General features: G+C 42.5%; 1 protein-coding gene across 1 annotated transcript; it reads right to left on the reverse strand.

The window, feature by feature from the left end:
• Positions 1 to 3,489: 3,489 nt before the first annotated feature.
• On the reverse strand, positions 3,490 to 13,205 carry foxk2 (forkhead box K2). Its single transcript, XM_035661052.1, has 9 exons — positions 12,707 to 13,205; positions 11,200 to 11,394; positions 10,940 to 11,081; positions 10,402 to 10,548; positions 8,522 to 8,715; positions 8,207 to 8,409; positions 7,796 to 8,053; positions 7,488 to 7,685; positions 3,490 to 5,150 (listed from the first exon to the last, which is right to left on the reverse strand). The coding sequence occupies exons 1-9, from the start codon at positions 13,000 to 13,002 to the stop codon at positions 4,915 to 4,917; spliced, it is 1,869 nt and encodes a 622-aa protein (XP_035516945.1). The 5' UTR covers positions 13,003 to 13,205; the 3' UTR covers positions 3,490 to 4,914.
• Positions 13,206 to 16,150: the final 2,945 nt, after the last annotated feature.

Raw genomic sequence — 16,150 nt, forward strand, 5'->3', positions numbered from 1 at the left:
TCTTTGAGCTTCATCGTACCACGTGGAACTGACTGATCCTGCATTGTAAAGCGTCATCTTAGTATTACTAGATTTTCTTATATTCACTGTATAAACACAACACGCCAGACTGAACTTGTAACTACATAAAACTGTACAGAATAGTAGCAGCAGAAGAATTGAACACTTATTTTTGTTTCACTTTTCCTTTTTTCATACATTGTGCAATATGTTTCCCCTAATTGTTTTTTTAAGCACTTATGAAAGTTGAGTTTGTTTCTACCTGACCAAGAAAGCTTAAAGAAATAGTTTCATTTATTGGGAAATACGGTTATTTGCTTTCTTGCTGAGTCAGAGAAGATTAAGACCACTCTCATGCCTGTATGCTACATATGAGGTTACAGCTAGCAGCCGGTTAGCTTAGCTTGGCATTAACAGCTAGCCTAGCTCTGTCCAATGGCAACAAAATCTAGCTAACGCTCAATAATTAAAGGTGCTGTGAGCAATATTTTTTTTGTTACATAGCTGTACAACAGCCATCACTGATAACATGGTCTCCCAGTCCCTTTCTACAGTACACAAAGAATACACTTTCTGGTATCCTGGTCCCACTTTATCCAATCAGGAGAGGTAACTTCACAAACGCCTCAAGGGCAGGCAGCAGGATTTCAGTGTGGTGATGAGGAGAGCGCTAACTGCAATAACGGACAGGAAATTAGCCAAAATGCAGATTTCACTTACAGCACTTACATGCTATATTTTGTTGCAATCTGTACCGAACTAAACAGAAGTGTACACGCAACAAGTTGTGGTTTCAAGGGGGTAATTTGTCGACTATTTTAGTTTCTACACTTTGAGTTTTATATGGATTAAACAAATAAGATAGAACGCGTTAATTTGGAAGCACCAGGCTAACTTTTTTCGCCATGTTTCTAATCTTTATCATAAGCTAAGCTAACCAGATGCTAGCTTCAGCTTTATATTTACCCTACCGACCTTACAGTGGTATCGATTTTTAACCTTCTTAGCTCACAGCAAGAAAGTGTATTTCCCAAAATGTTTAACTGTTTCTGTAAGTTTATTAAAGTTGTGTTTGTTGTTCCTACCTGAACAAGAAAGCTTAAGAACCAAACACACACACGTTTCCTTCTTAAATCACAAAAATCTTACAGATCTTACAAATCTTTTGGATGAGATTGTTGTTTGTTTCTACTCCGCAGCCCACATCAGCTGTAAAAATATTTAAATGCTGAAATAATTTGAATTATTTTGAAAACTGTTGAAGACTTCATGTTTAGTGTTAATTCCTGATTAGCCCAGTACAGTTGAATGAAAAATCTTCTGAAGGTTGATTGGTTCACAGTGTTGTTATTTTATGTTTAAATCCTGACAACACTCGTAATTTTGAGTGTCATTTATGTCTTGTGTTGGTGTATCTCCGTAAACCGCTTCACCGTGGCCCCTAACAGCGTTGATAAGTTCAGCTAATGCAAATCAGGGACTCTGAAGTGCTTTGTAGAAGCCTACGGCCATAAACAGGAAGATCTGTTCAGTGTGGATCCACCACATAGGGATAAGTAGAACTGTGTTAATGTAAAATTAAATCTTACCATTTTGTTCATATGTCATGTTAATTGACTATTTTTTTGTTGATTCAGTGCAAAAACACATTTCATTTGTGTTGCTTTCTGTATCGGATTGTACAACTGCAGGCGTCACTCTGTTGAACGTACACTGCACTCGGCGGTCACAAACTGAAAAGCCAACTTGTTTCTGACACACTCAGAATGATTGTAAAAACCTGCATTTAAATTTGTGAATAAAATGTAACATCTGCTTTTACAGTTAAACTTTATGGGCTGTCTCGTACCTTTTATACGGTCAGTGTTGTACTTAAGGACCCCATAAACATTTTAGAGTGTCTTAAAGTCCAACTGAAATGAAATGCTCCAGCATGCATAGCATAGCTATAAATCTCTTAGAGAAATTCTTTTTTTATATTTTGTAGTTTCATGTAGGTACTGTTGTCCCAAACCTATCTCAAAGATTGGTATCATGGCCAATCAATGCCTTTATTATCTGATCAGTATCAGCTTTATTGAGCATAAACCTAACTCCAATCCTTTGCTTTAATGGGTAGAAAACGTTTTAGAACTGGTCCAGTACATCGCCTCAGCCGGCTACAGCTAATCGGGCTAAAATGTAATCCTTGAATCATCAAAGAACGTCCAATGAAAGTGCTCGTTATTGCCAGTGACAGGCTGAGAACAGGAGTGGCTGGTCAACCAATGCCTCGTTCAGTTAGTTTTGTTGGGATTACTCCTTTTGAGTGTTTGAGTTTTACTGCCATGAACAGCTCATTCTAAAGTAACAAAAACACAACTATTCTTATACTTAGATGACTGTACACTAACATACCTATGAATATTATATTTTTGCCAATAGATCTTCCTAAATGTTACACACTGGACCTTTAAGTGATTTGGATTGGAGCGTAAAAACTTGACAGGACATCCCTTGTTAGCACCCTCTAGATTTGCATTAATTCTCTGGAATACTGTTCCAATTTGATACAGCCAATCAAATGTTGCATAAAGCAGTAACATCAGATTTCTATCATAGGCAGAGCACAGAACACAGTCAGACTGACCAACAGCCTGATACACTGTAACAACACAGTATCAGGAGAGGAAGAGTCCGACTGGTACATCCTTAGTATGAAACCAGTTAGTTTAAAGCTTACTCCAATGATGGGAATAAGTGAGTCAAGCTGTATTTGTTCCTAAAGGAAGCTGATGGTGTCCAAAGGAAGCATTTCCACCCCTGTGGTACAGCGACTTCCTCCAGCCTGACCAACCTGTGTGGAATGCATGCTGAAACCCTCCGTTCCAGATGTTATCTCTTAATACAGGGGTTTCTGCAGGTTTCAGCAGGTTGAGGAAAAGACCTTTTAAAGACCTTGATGAATCAGGGCTCCCACTCTTCCTAAGGAGAAATCATTTTCCAGGAGTTTTTCTTTACATCACAGGACAGCTCAAACGGTGCTCAGCCATAGGTTTATGGAACATTTTGTGTTAGCTCACGTTTGTGACCGTTCCCAGCAAATGTTTCCGCTGTCTGAATGAACTACAGCTTTCCTCTGACTAACATTAATTTGGCCACAGCACAGGCTAACATACATTTAAACATTTCCAGGACAACAAAGATATTTGGTCATTTGAATCAATCCAGATGTTTCCATGACTGGAATACTAGACTCTCAATTTCCAGGTTGTCCTATTTAATGTCCATACTGGGAAGGAAGGTTCAAAGCATGTGAAAGAGAATCAATATTGGCTCCATGTCTGTTTGGTTGTGTAGCTGTTACAACATGATCAATACGTCAGTGACATTTTAAGGCCTACAATTCAGATTATTAGGTTTTAGACTTTAAGGCTCTGCAAACACCCTGTAATAAGTCAGATAACCTTTCCTCGTTGTGACAAAAAGAAATAATTCTTCACAGACAGATCAGAGTTTGTGGCTTTTACTCAAAGAAATACAAACTAAGAGGTTATGTGTTTTAAATAAATTTATAAAAAAAAGCATTTACCCACTGAAGCAGAACAAACACCTATCACTTGTTTTTCCTCGTGTAACATAGAATACAATCTGAATAGACTGTTTAGTAGCCTGAACAGAATAAAATTAATCAAGCAAAGAGACTGCCAACTTCAACACAAAAGGTAACAAACAGCCCGTGATGACAGGGGGGAGAAAAGAAACAGAGCAAATGAAAATACAAAAGGAAAACAAAAAAACAAAACAAAACAAAACAACTAAGAGGGTTAAGTGCAGCACTGGTCAGAATCATATAGCGTAGATTCAGTCTAAATTTTCTTCAGTTCCATATTCAGATAATCTGCTCAAGTACATTGTCTCTAGATCCGTAACATGCAAGCTCGATAAAGCATATGGTCAAATACGCATGGGAATATACTTTTTTATCTCATAGGATATTTGTAAAATATGAAAAAATCTGTAGATGTGCAGTGATAAAGAAATTTCATTTGCATGAATGAGCAGAAAAAAACCGAACATCCACTCCATAGATAGTGTTTTCTTTAAAAAGGAAAAAAGGAGACTACATTCATTTCACTGAACAAAGAGTCCACGTACAAAAACAACGGAAGGAAAGAAAAAAACGATTCCCAAAATGTTGTGATGTTTAAATGTTCTTAAAGACCCCACTTATAGCTTTTAGTTATCTTAATTATTACTAGATAGTATCTGTGCCTTGGGAAACGGAGAAACACTCAAAAAAGATCCAAAGATACACTTGTACAACAGAATACTGCATATCTACTCACGACTGGGTTAGGTAGGTCGACATGGAGGCTAGCTGCCGAAGATGGGAATGTCCACACGTACATACACACGCTTCCCTTTGCGGAATACACTACTGGTGATTTCACTTGGTTGCTTTTTCTACCCGACACAGTTAAGCGCTTGTCTGTAATGCTACCAGGATGAGGCTCCTTTCCGTCTTCCAAGGGAGCGCCGGGACTCCTCGCTTGTCCGATAAGTCATTTCTGATCTGGAAATGTGGGTTTTTTTTCTTCCTGTGCTTCGTCTTGCCGTCTGGGTCTCGAACTTCTGGGGATTCACAGTCGTTAGCAACTCTTTGACTCCGTTTTCAATTTGGTCTTTTTAAGTTTTTGCATCTTATTTCGTGGTCTTAAATATATGGAAGAAGAATTGGGGGTGGGGGGAGAGGGGTTAGGGAAGAGGTTTTGAACATTCTGTAGTCCCGCAGGTGTTTTCCGCGTCTCTTCTCTTTTTTTTGGCACCTTGGAGTAGATGATAACTGGGTATGGAGGGGTGAGAGTGAGGAAGGGGGTGAGGCTCAATGCGTACAGGAGAGCAGGGGGTCAGGAGGCGGACCGGGTGGGGAGGCTACTTGTCACCGATCCGTTCACTGACCGGCTCTCCGGCTCTGTCCGTGGTGCCGTTGTTGTTGGCGGTGTTGTTGTTGTTGTTGTTGTTTTTGGCTGTGTCACCCCCCTCTTCCCCCTCCGTTTTCACCCTCTTTGATTCGGGTTGGTCTTGCAGTTCTCCGTTCTGCCTCTTGGTGGGGAGGGACGCCGAGGCCGAGGCGTGGGCCGCCAGGAGGTGAAGAGGGTTGGCGACGGCTGGTGGAGAGAAGAGAGGATTCGTTAAAAAAGACTAGTGCCGCTGTATGAAGGGATGCAAATAACAATTATTTTCATTATTAATCAATTAGTTGTTTGGTCCAGAAGCTGATGTCCTCAAATGTCTTTAGTTTACGGTCATAGAGGACTGAAGAAAGCAGAAAATATTCACATTTGAGAGTTTTGAATTCAGAAAATGGCGGCAACGATTCATCGATTGTCAAGGTAGGTGTCGATTCATTTAATAATCGACTAATGCTTGCAGCTCTAACTGTATGGAGGCTGACGTGTGCCACAAAGATCAGTCCAAAACTTGGTTGTTTTATGGACCTATGATTGATCGGACCCCACACAACTCCTGCCACCACAGAACAAGCAGCCAATCAGAGCTCCTGTTGCCGCTCTGTGGGTTGATGACAAACACGTCTTCCATGTCTTTAAACAGAAGTGACTGCTATAAGGCAGACACATCATTAAAATGGTAGACTCATTGATAAGTTGACGGACGGAAAATTATTTGGCGACTAATCTGATAATAAGTTAATTAAATGGTTTTTAAAAATGACAGGCATGTTCGTACAAGAGATAGACAGTGTGCAGGACTTTTTTGGTTCTTTAATCAATAAAATGATGATCAATAAAAAATGTATAAAAATAATTGTTAGTTGGAGCTAAACCTTCAGTTAAAGCCTTCTTAAAATTTTATTTTATTCAATTATTATTTAATCATTTAAAGACAGAAGAAAGAAATAAAATGTAAAAATTTAAATCATCAAATTGTATATAAAATTGGATTGTGTATAAAAATATATGTGTAACGTATTTTTGGGGCTTTTTATGCCTTTATTTGATAGCGACAGCCAAGACAGACAGTAAAGGGGAGAGAGAGAGAGAGGGGACAATGTGCAGCAGAGGTCTACGGGCTGGAATCAAACCCGGGCCACTGCAGTACTAGGTGAGCTAATTCTATCTGCAAACTCTAGTTGGATAAAAAGAGGTGACGTCCTGAGAACAGGCCAAACAAGACTTTGCGACGCTGCTGCAGCTGGGCCAAACAAAGCTAAAGTAGTTGAAGAGGAGCCTTTTTCCACTGTACACGTAACCCCAGACTCTTGTAGTCATGTGATGTTGATTTGAGGGGATTTTCCCAATAAAAAGTGTATAAATAACAGCTTGTTCAGTTTATAAAGAGCCAGTATGTGTCTGCTTGGATCTGAAAGTTCTGTTCGGCTGAATTCACTGGCCCCTCCTTTACCGCGATGAACGCCCCAGTCTGTGCCTCTCACACATACTGTAACTGCTGGTAGCGTTAGCATTAGCAAGACTGATCAGTGCTTACTTGTCTGCAGTGGCAGTAAACACAACACACGATCCTGCTGATAACTGTTCTATATTAGGAGCTATTAAAGATATTTAGGGCTGACACACAGTAACACCAACCACAACAAACAACAGGGCTGCATCTATTTACTGACACTCCCCCCCCACACACACACACACACACACACACACACACACACTCTAGAGGGCCTCTCATAATAGAGCTACAACAACAACAACAGGTACCCACACAGTGACTGTCTCAAAAAGGACACACATGTGCCTCTAGTGACTGTCAAAGCTCCATCAGACACACACGTCTCTGCCCACGCAGCACTGAGCGGGGATCAGTCAGTGGCTGTGTCTCCTGACCCTCCATGTCACACACTGTGTTGCCTCGAGCCCCCCCTTCAGTCGCTGCCTCTCACACCTCTGTAGCATGTTTTCAGTATGCTGGGGAGGGAGGGGTTCTAGCAGAATTTAAGTGTGTAGTTATCCTTTGAGGTCGCTTTGGGCGAGGTTACGTCACTGAAGCTCAGTTGTGTGTCAGACGGAGCGCAGACCTACTTAATAATCAGACCCTATCATGTGGATCAAGGCTGAAACATCCTTCTGCAAACAGACGTCACCTAGAGCCTTGCATTTGCCAGTTGCTGCTGCATGTAAATTCAGTGCTGGGAGTCTACATGGTAGGAGACCATACACTGCAGTGCAAGGGGAGCAGTAAAGAATGTGGCTGTCTTTTTAACACAGACAGCCTAGTACAGAGCATACCTAAATACACCACCGAGGCTTGCTCAACTGTTACTGGAACACAGAGCAAAAAGGGGCAGACTTAGGAAGGAATGGAACTGAATGGAAACATGACTTTTGTTTGTTTACATGAAAACTCCACAGGGCCTCCTCTTAAGTGCTTCGTTAGACAGGTGGCTGCTGGGAGAACAGGGCCTCAGGAAAGATTTTTCAATGGGCTTCCACTGGTCTGTCTGTTTGTGTGTGTATGTATGTGTGCGTTACCTGTGCTAGCAGCGGTACCGATGGGGACCAGATGGGTCCCGTTCTGTGTGATGGCCTTTATTGGGAGCTGGTGCTGGCCGAGCGGGGCTTGTTGCACGATGGTGACCGTCGTCAGAGGAGCAGCCTGAGAGCTCTGGATGATGCGACTGACTCCACCTATAGACGAGGCTGTGATGGATGGGACCGGCTCCACTTTGACTACACACGGGGAGAAAAACTAAATATTAACTCACTTCACACACAGTCACCCCATAATGCTTCATGGCTACACACCAACACTGATGTCCACAGGAGGACTCGGGTCTCACCTTTGATCTCTTGGTGCTCTCCGCCTCCGTTCTCCTGAGGTTCCGTGCTCACTTTAGTGGCGGGCTGTCCGGCAACAGTTGCCATAGTGACGGCTGGGATCTGGTGGACAACGTGCACCGTCTGCATGACGGGGGCGGAGCCACCTGCTGTCGTTACTATGGTTGGCGTCGCCATGGTGTAGGTCACAGGCTTCATGGTCGTTTGAGGCATCTGGCGCTGCACGGCGATCAATACTGGCTGGTTGTTGAGGGGGGAGCCTATCAGAGGGCAGGGCTACAGGTTACTGACACACTCTTTACTGTGCCGTCATTAAAACGGACAGAGACACACATAAATACTTATTGATACGGGCTTCCATGTCAGCCCTTCGGCCAAGACGTGATCAGATTAAAGCTTGAAGGTCGTTTTACCAGAGGAGTTCTGTGCAAAGCGAGCCTCTTGGATGACTGCGAGTTTGGGCTGGACTGTAGTGGTTTGGCTGGGGGCTGGCGGCGGGGTTGGCTCTGGCTCCATGGGGACTGGGGACCCCTCTCTAGACAGGCTGTCTGGGGTCTGGACCCCACTGGAGTGGGCAGACAGTGCCCCTGTGTGGTTGGGAGAAGCTGGAGCGCTCCTGGGACAGGAAAAGAAATAAGGATTACTGACAGATATTGTAGCCCCACAAACTCAGACACCGTACTGAAGTTGAACACATCTCTGAGGTAACACACTTCAGATTAAAGTACCTGGAGGAGAGAGGTCCCACAGGGGTCCTGAAGCAGGGCACTCCCCTGGGCCTGCGCTTCCTGAAGGCTTGTTCTATCAGCTTGCCTTCGGAGGCGGGGTCGATCCTCCAGAAGGAGCCTTTGCCCGGCTCCTCCTGAGAGCGGGCCACTTTGATGAAGTACCGGTTCAGGGACAGGTTGTGGCGGATCGAGTTCTAAAACACCCATAATTATAGACACACACGTAGCGTTACTAAAATCTGCTTAGTAGCATTTGTGCTATATGATGTTAGAATATTGCTTGGTGTTTTGGTTGTGTGGATGGAGCAGTAGCACTTCTGGGGACAAAAACAGGGTTATAATACACTGTCTGAGTTTAAGAGAATACAAGTATGTTTAGATAACACATTTTTCAGTGTTTCTGCTTCGTGTGCTCAACCGGCCAGACAACGATGAGACTTCACATCGCAAGGAAATTAACAATCTTGCAGAGTGGTGCTCAGAGAACAACCCCCTTTATATTAAAATCGACTACAGTTTGAAATATCAAGAAGATTAAACTTTGCTGAGGACCAGACTACATAAACCAAGTAAACCAAAAGAAATATAACACTCGTAAGACTCTAAAACCTCGACTCTGACCTGTTAATAATTCCTGAACAACGGACTGACTAACATGCACGTATGAAGAAGGCAGGTTGTAGCGTCCTGTAACATTATTCTCTAGGCTGAGTAAGACCACATATCCACATAGAGTAACACTCATATATCATTAGTTATTACTATGGCCTGAATCTGCAGTGAGAGGCTGCCTAAGCGCTGTGGGGAGAAGGACTCGCCTTCCGCTCTGGATTTGTCTCGTTACACTAGTCAACACTTTCAGGTGCAGGGGTGGAAGTAACTAACTACAACTACTCCTGTTAATGTAATTAAGTCGGTTTTTGGTTCCTTTTACAATTTGATTTCTATCCTTCTGCATTTTTGTTGGCAATCAGCATAAACACACATGAGGCGTAAGTGCCGTGAGAGACCCCGTAGAGCTGCCTGTTAGCTGGCCGGCTCGCAGTCCGTACTAATCGTTTAGGCATCTGTTCAGTTTTTTCTGCCTAACACGGGCGAATCTGGTATGAAAACACACTGGGCCAATAAAAACCAGCAGGCACAGGTTTGAAGGGAAGAATTGGAGAAACAGAAACCAAATAGAAACAGATTAGGCTGGTTGTTTCTGTAGGAATTTATGCTAAATACTGTGTTCTACACAGGTACAAAAACATTTCACTTTAAACATGTATTAAAAAGTATACTTTTCAGTCCAAGACTTCAGTTGAACAATGTCGGCACGCAGTTTGACACTAATCCTGGTCCATTTTCGCTGTAACTAACAAGGAGACGACGCTCCATCAGCTTAGCCAACTAGCATGCTGGAGCTGATACACAACAACTGGTTCACTGCGAACACTCTTGCTCTACAGTTCCAGCGTGAGTAAGTGTGTGTATATTTTCAAACAGCTGGTACCGCGAAACTGGAAGATGGAACCGCGACTCGAGGCCGTGGATGTTTGTGTCACAGTTTATGTTTGTGTCGCGGTTTAAGCCCCGGTTTCAACACGCCTATCCAAGACCAAATTTACATTGACATAAAAACAGAGAATCCTTTTATTGGAAAACTGGACCCTGCCAGCATAAATGCTTGGGCAAGTTACTGATTATAGAAGAATAAATGTTCAATTGTATTTTATGTTTAAGTTGACGAATCGATGAATAATTTCAGCACTACATGCATTTATAACTAACACTTATCCTACTGTCCTTATTAAGAGAATAACTGAGATGTGTATGCAATACCATTCAACCACATACATACTGTAAGTATCAACAATAGTGCCAAATTTAAGACTGACCTGCCAGCCTTTATCAGCTGTTCTGTAGTAGGGGTAGTTCTTGGTGATGTGGGTGTATATTCCATTGAGCGTTAGCTGTTTATCCGGGGCCATGGTGATAGCTTGGACTATTAGTTGTGCATATGAGTACGGAGGTTTGGAGTCATCCTGCGGAAAATAAAAGACAGATTAATTCATGTGGTTTTGGAAGTCAATGTGTTTGGTCAGTGACATACAAGGCAAGTCACATGTTTTCTCTCTATTTCTCTCGGCATGAACACACCCGGACATTTGCAAAGTTCAACCAGGTGCTGTACTCCAAAGTCTATGTTGTTGTGAGCGTTGGGCAATTTTTAGACTTCAATGAGTAACCAGGGATGTTCACAGTGCTCACACACTCCACACATCCACTGAGATTCTCTGAAGTCTGCTGCCTTCATAACACACCCTGGTGTTTGAGATACCCTCTTTAATTCCAGTCTAAAATGAAGCTGACGCTAACAGTATTCATCCACAGTCTCACGGCCCAGTTCTCTGGTCCGCACTGCGCCCCTCTCACCTTTGGGCTGTCTTCACCTGAGGCTTCTTTGTCGTTTTCTGATTGGGAGTTGTCTCCTATTAGGTCAGAGGCCAGAACGCGACCAGTCCTGTAGCTGGAAAGTCCCGCCCCACGTGGACTTGATGGACAGGAGTTTGCCGCACTGTGAAGTTGATTAAGAAAATTTGTAATTCTAAATTCATGTCTGGAACACTGATAAGACACTTTAATTAACATTTAAACAACACTGTCTTTGAACCCCACCATCAACCCAGTCTCACCTGATGGTGCCGGTAGGCGAAGGCAGCGGGCTCATGAGGTGGGCGATGTTGTCAGGAATGTTGATGGTCAGGGGGGAAATTTGGGGTTGGACGGGCTTGACCGGTGATTCCGGCACGTTCCTTGGCTCCTTCTTGTCATTGGACAGGGCTGTGAACGTGATCTTTATACTGGTGCTAGGGAACCTAAAACAACACCTGAGAACAAAAGACAAGCACAGACAAAAACAAAAAAACAGAAGTGTGTGTTTAATGTCTACACATGTCCATTTAATTTAGTATCTGTCTACATTTGAACACCAAAATAAGTGGGAAACGCAATGCTTATTACAATGCCACTGTACGGACGATCCCCCTGCCTGGCAACAGGGAGGTCTAACTGAGTCCTAGAGAGGAACACTGAGATTCAGCCTCACACAGTTTAAATATGGAAGTCCACCATGGCCATTATGTAACACATCATGTCTGACATGTATAATTTATTATTAATAAGGTATATTTGGACCAGTTGCTGACACCTTGAATGACTTTATGGCTTGGTGACAAGATGGCAATTCTTACCTACACATTTATGAATGTAAAGTGTGAGTTAGGTACCACAACAACAGTTCAATGGGAGTTTTTTGGGGCATTACAACTGAAAGAATTAGAGGCTGACAAATAAGTAGAGCAGTGTAAACATGATAAACATGAGGCCAAACTGTCATTGAGCCAGATCAAATGAACTACAGCACTAACCTTAGCTTGGTAGTTCCTGTTGTAAACACTATGCTGCTGGTAAAAATGGTGTTGTACCTAACATATGACAACTCTTGCTAAGTGAAATATACGTGCGTTACAGCAGGTGAGAAACATTAGCCATGAAAGCACAACTATTAGCCAGTGTTGCTAGCATGTAAGGTGGGACAGCAGCAGTTGAGCGTTAGCCCAAAATACAAGAACTTCAACAGAACTCAAACCAAACTCCATTACGAATTCGATCATTTTAATGTTTCTTACTTTGCCACCAGTAAAGACCAACATTGGGGGACACGTATGTAGACAGTTTGTAATTTTTAGGGCCCACTCTGCAATTTGGCGCGTGTAAAGATACAAATAAATACAACTAACTTAGCTTCCACATAATGCAAATGGGTGAATAATTAATACACATAGCTGTAGCTAATTCTTAGCTGAAGCATGACTGCCTGACGTCTCACTGACGTCTGCTTGATGGACTGTATATATGCCGAATAAAAGAGATTCCCAAACAATTAACAAAAGGTCATCAATCAAGTTAAATGTGTTTTTGTATTTGGCACTAGAGCGACGGCATGTTTCCACTAGCGTATTTCACATGGAGATTTGGTGTGACGTTATCGCCATACAAACGAGCAGCACGTATCAGCCTTGGTGTTGCTTGACACAGCACGTGCAACATCGCTGCAGGACAACAAAACAATAACAACACATTAAGACATAAATCCGCAGATTGTGTTCAGTCCAAGCCAGCTGGCAATATCAATCTTACATTCGTGGAAGCTGAAGAGGTGGAGCCCCTCTTCTCTGGAACACCCCATCAACAAACACCCCGTTTTTTCCGAGGCATCGGAGATAGAATTCCCCCGTGCCTGTGCCATCTTCTCCGGCGGTGAATATTTCGAGGTGCCGCCGGGAGATGAAGCTGGAGTGTCCCATGCTGACGTCCACGGAGCCCTGCGAGGAGTTCCGGCCGATGGTGACCGACCTTTTCTTTATCAGATACTCGAATTCTCGGCCCTCCAGCCGGGCTACAGCCGACCCCGACATCCCGCTTACCACCGCCATCTTCAGAGCTATCTGGTGGAGATTTGGAGACGTGTGTGAAGCGGAAACGTAAAAACGGTTGCAGGGAATTTAAGAGGGGATATTTTTTGGTTTTGTGAAAAAAGGGGGGATCCAATTTTACACCGTGGAGAATTTGGCTAGGAACGTGCCAGACCGGGGACACAGCGGCTCCGACCCACCGCCGCGAAGAAGAGGAAAAAAGAGGAGCGTCGGCCAATCAAAAGCGGCCAAACGGACGGAAGTAGTGCGATAGACAATCCTTCCAACCAATAGGAATCCGGTCTGGGTAGGCAGATGTGTGGTGTTTACCAATGACAACAATAATAAAAATAGCCGTAGAAGTAGGCTCGGTTGCAGCGCAGGCTGACACGCAGATGGATGGAGAGATGTAAAAAGCGGTGCAGTGATTTCAGGGAGGGGATTGGATTTACACAAGACCAGAGGATGAACATAGGTTACATTTATCCTGTCTCTGCTCAACCTTCAATTCTTTCTCTAAACTGACAGAAGACCAGCTGTAATGTTTGTCGACCATTATAATAAAATAAGTCTTATAATAGATGATACCACCAAACTTCAAAGTATACATCAAGAATAATTAGTTTCAGGCCAAACACGTGGACTGTTTTGGTAGACCCAAATGTCAACTTCTTAAACCCTTCGTGACTTATTTTCTGGCCACTTGGGGGCAGCAGAAACAAGCTGTAAACAGTGACATTATATCACCTTATACAGTTGATACAACAGAGGCACCCCATGTCTAGACCGCAAGCATCACGTCAATAATGCGTTTGTGTGGCGATACACAAGACACTGAAGTGTCTGTCTATACAAAAAAAATTTAAGTCAAAGCATTTTGACTGCCCCCTGGTGCCTGGTTGCAGAATAGGTCATAAACCCATCCCCTCCCCCTGGGACATGTGCCTGACTAAAACAATTACACATCAAATAAAAATTTCCCAAAAGGCAGTTTAGGTAGTTCCTATCACACTGGTGTATGTTCAGTAGTTCATTTTTCTGATGAATTTGGTTTTAATTAGTTATTTGATGCTACTAAAAGGGGCCTTTACATCATATTTGACAGCTGAGTCCTGCTTGCAATTGAGTCAGCCAGCTGACTGGCTCCAAATTACATCGCAGTGCAAGATGGCAACACCTGTAGCAGGGATATTTTGGCTGACATTCTAGATATGCCATTGTTTATTGCCCACAATACAGGTGTAACATCAATTTTAAAAAAAAATTAAAAAAGGGATATTTTAAGGGATATTTTGGTTTAATTTTTGTGCATTGGAAGGGAGGGAAGACGTGTCGTCCCTCTATATATGCCGATGGTCTATGGTCTATAGCGGTTCACATGGTTTGATGAGTATAAAAAGGATGTGAATCATATGCTGTGGCCTTAACAGTCACCATCCCACCCCCAATATTCCACAATGTTATGGGGCTTCAGCAGTGCAAGTGATGTCAGGTGAATGGATCACTGATTCTTAAATTAGTATCACTGAGGGGGCTCAATGCGGTGCCAAGCAGTACTATATATTTGGTAGAGGCTTAAAAGATGTCCCTTCAGTTCCAAAAAAAAGAAAGATAGAAAGAAACCTAGGGTGTGGGGACACCAGGGTCCTTGAGGGGGTACCCAGAAAAATGGAGAATATTTTAATTTGATTATCATTTCATTGACTAAAGGTTATCACAGTGAGAGAATGTATAAGAATGATTATTCTGTTCATAGCTTTTACTCTCTTCACTTAATCTGCCAATCTACAGTATCAACAGTTATGGATTAACTCAATCTTATCAGACAGGGACCTGGAGACCGCTGCCAGATGTGTATACATTTGGGTGTCCACCAAGAAGCTTCAGAACCACTGCAATACAGTATATCATATGACATATGTAATACCACATATCAATAAGTAGTCCTATGTAGGCCCAAAGGGAACTCCCATTGAACCTATATATAATTTTTCACATATGCAAAAGGACGAAATGTGTGAATTAAAGACACATGAAGTAACATGTTTCTGAATTTGGGAACAGTTGTTTGATAAAAAAAATCTTGAAAACTAAAGGTCCACTTACAAGCTTTTTTCTGAACTTTTAACCACATCTTACAGTCTTAAGAAGTTGTCATGGTATCACCTGACCAAAGTCCCATGGGTCATGTGATGATAACTTAGCTATCAAACCAAGTGTGCAAACTTTATCTACTGATGAAGACCATGAGATGTGGTTGAAAGCGCTAGAGAAAAGTTCGTAAGTGGACCTTGATTTATGATTTGAAAACCTGTCCTGTAACTGGCCTCCAGAACTGTATACGCAGACACACACAATACATATTTATATCACAATAAATAGTTTGGCATATTGTTAATGCATTCATGTAGATGTCATGTAGGGTCTTCAGTAAACCAACACTGACCATATGTGTAGGCTACCGCATGAATCCGGTTCTGTGCAGGGAGCATCCGGCCAGGGTTTCCATGCAGCGGGTTAGTTTACTAACTGTAGTACAGCGGCCACCACGCTGCGAGCTCAGTGTATGGAGGTCGTGTTAAATAATGCATGTGAAGTCCCTCAGACTGTGTTGACACTGCCACAGAGACTCACTGTGATTCTCACTGAGCCACAGTCTGTCAGTGTTCTGGTGCCAGTGCGCGCCGCTCATTGACACTGCACCCATATAAAGCGACCGTGCTGCACCGAGCAAAGCCATGCGCCATGCAACACGTGTACCCTGACAATGACGTAATCATATCTCACCGAGCTGCATTCAGGACTGATACAGTGTACAGGAGGGTTATGAATTACTATGTCTATGTTGAGACAGCTTTAATAGATATAAAAAATAATAATTCTATGTCTGGATCATAATTATAATCACAGTGATGTGCTACACAGATATTATTGTAACTTTTGCAAAATTATATACAATACTGGCAAAATAATCTCAACTCAAGGGCCCTTACTTGCTTTTTTNNNTTTTTTCAACCTTACTTTATGGCCTTCACCAGTGAGTTTGTTCAGCTGATAATATAAAATACATTATAAGATATAAGATAATATATATTGTAATCATACAGATCATATATATATATATATATATATATATATATGTATATATATATATTTTTATTATTTATTC

This window comes from Morone saxatilis, unplaced genomic scaffold (assembly GCF_004916995.1).
Source record: "Morone saxatilis isolate NCDOM2014 unplaced genomic scaffold, NCSU_SB_2.0 Contig1, whole genome shotgun sequence".
NCBI classification, from domain to species: Eukaryota; Metazoa; Chordata; class Actinopteri; family Moronidae; genus Morone; species Morone saxatilis.

Bases quoted from the DNA above. Each gene is read 5' to 3' on its own strand.
- foxk2 (XM_035661052.1), bottom strand. From the start codon at position 13,002: ATGGCGGTGGTAAGCGGGATGTCGGGGTCGGCTGTAGCCCGGCTGGAG. The intron at 8,410-8,521 runs GTACTTTAATCT...TTCCTGTCCCAG, and splicing joins GTGGGACCTCTCTCCTCCAG to GAGCGCTCCAGCTTCTCCCA. The intron at 7,686-7,795 runs GTGAGACCCGAG...CCCCGTGTGTAG, and splicing joins AGAGCACCAAGAGATCAAAG to TCAAAGTGGAGCCGGTCCCA.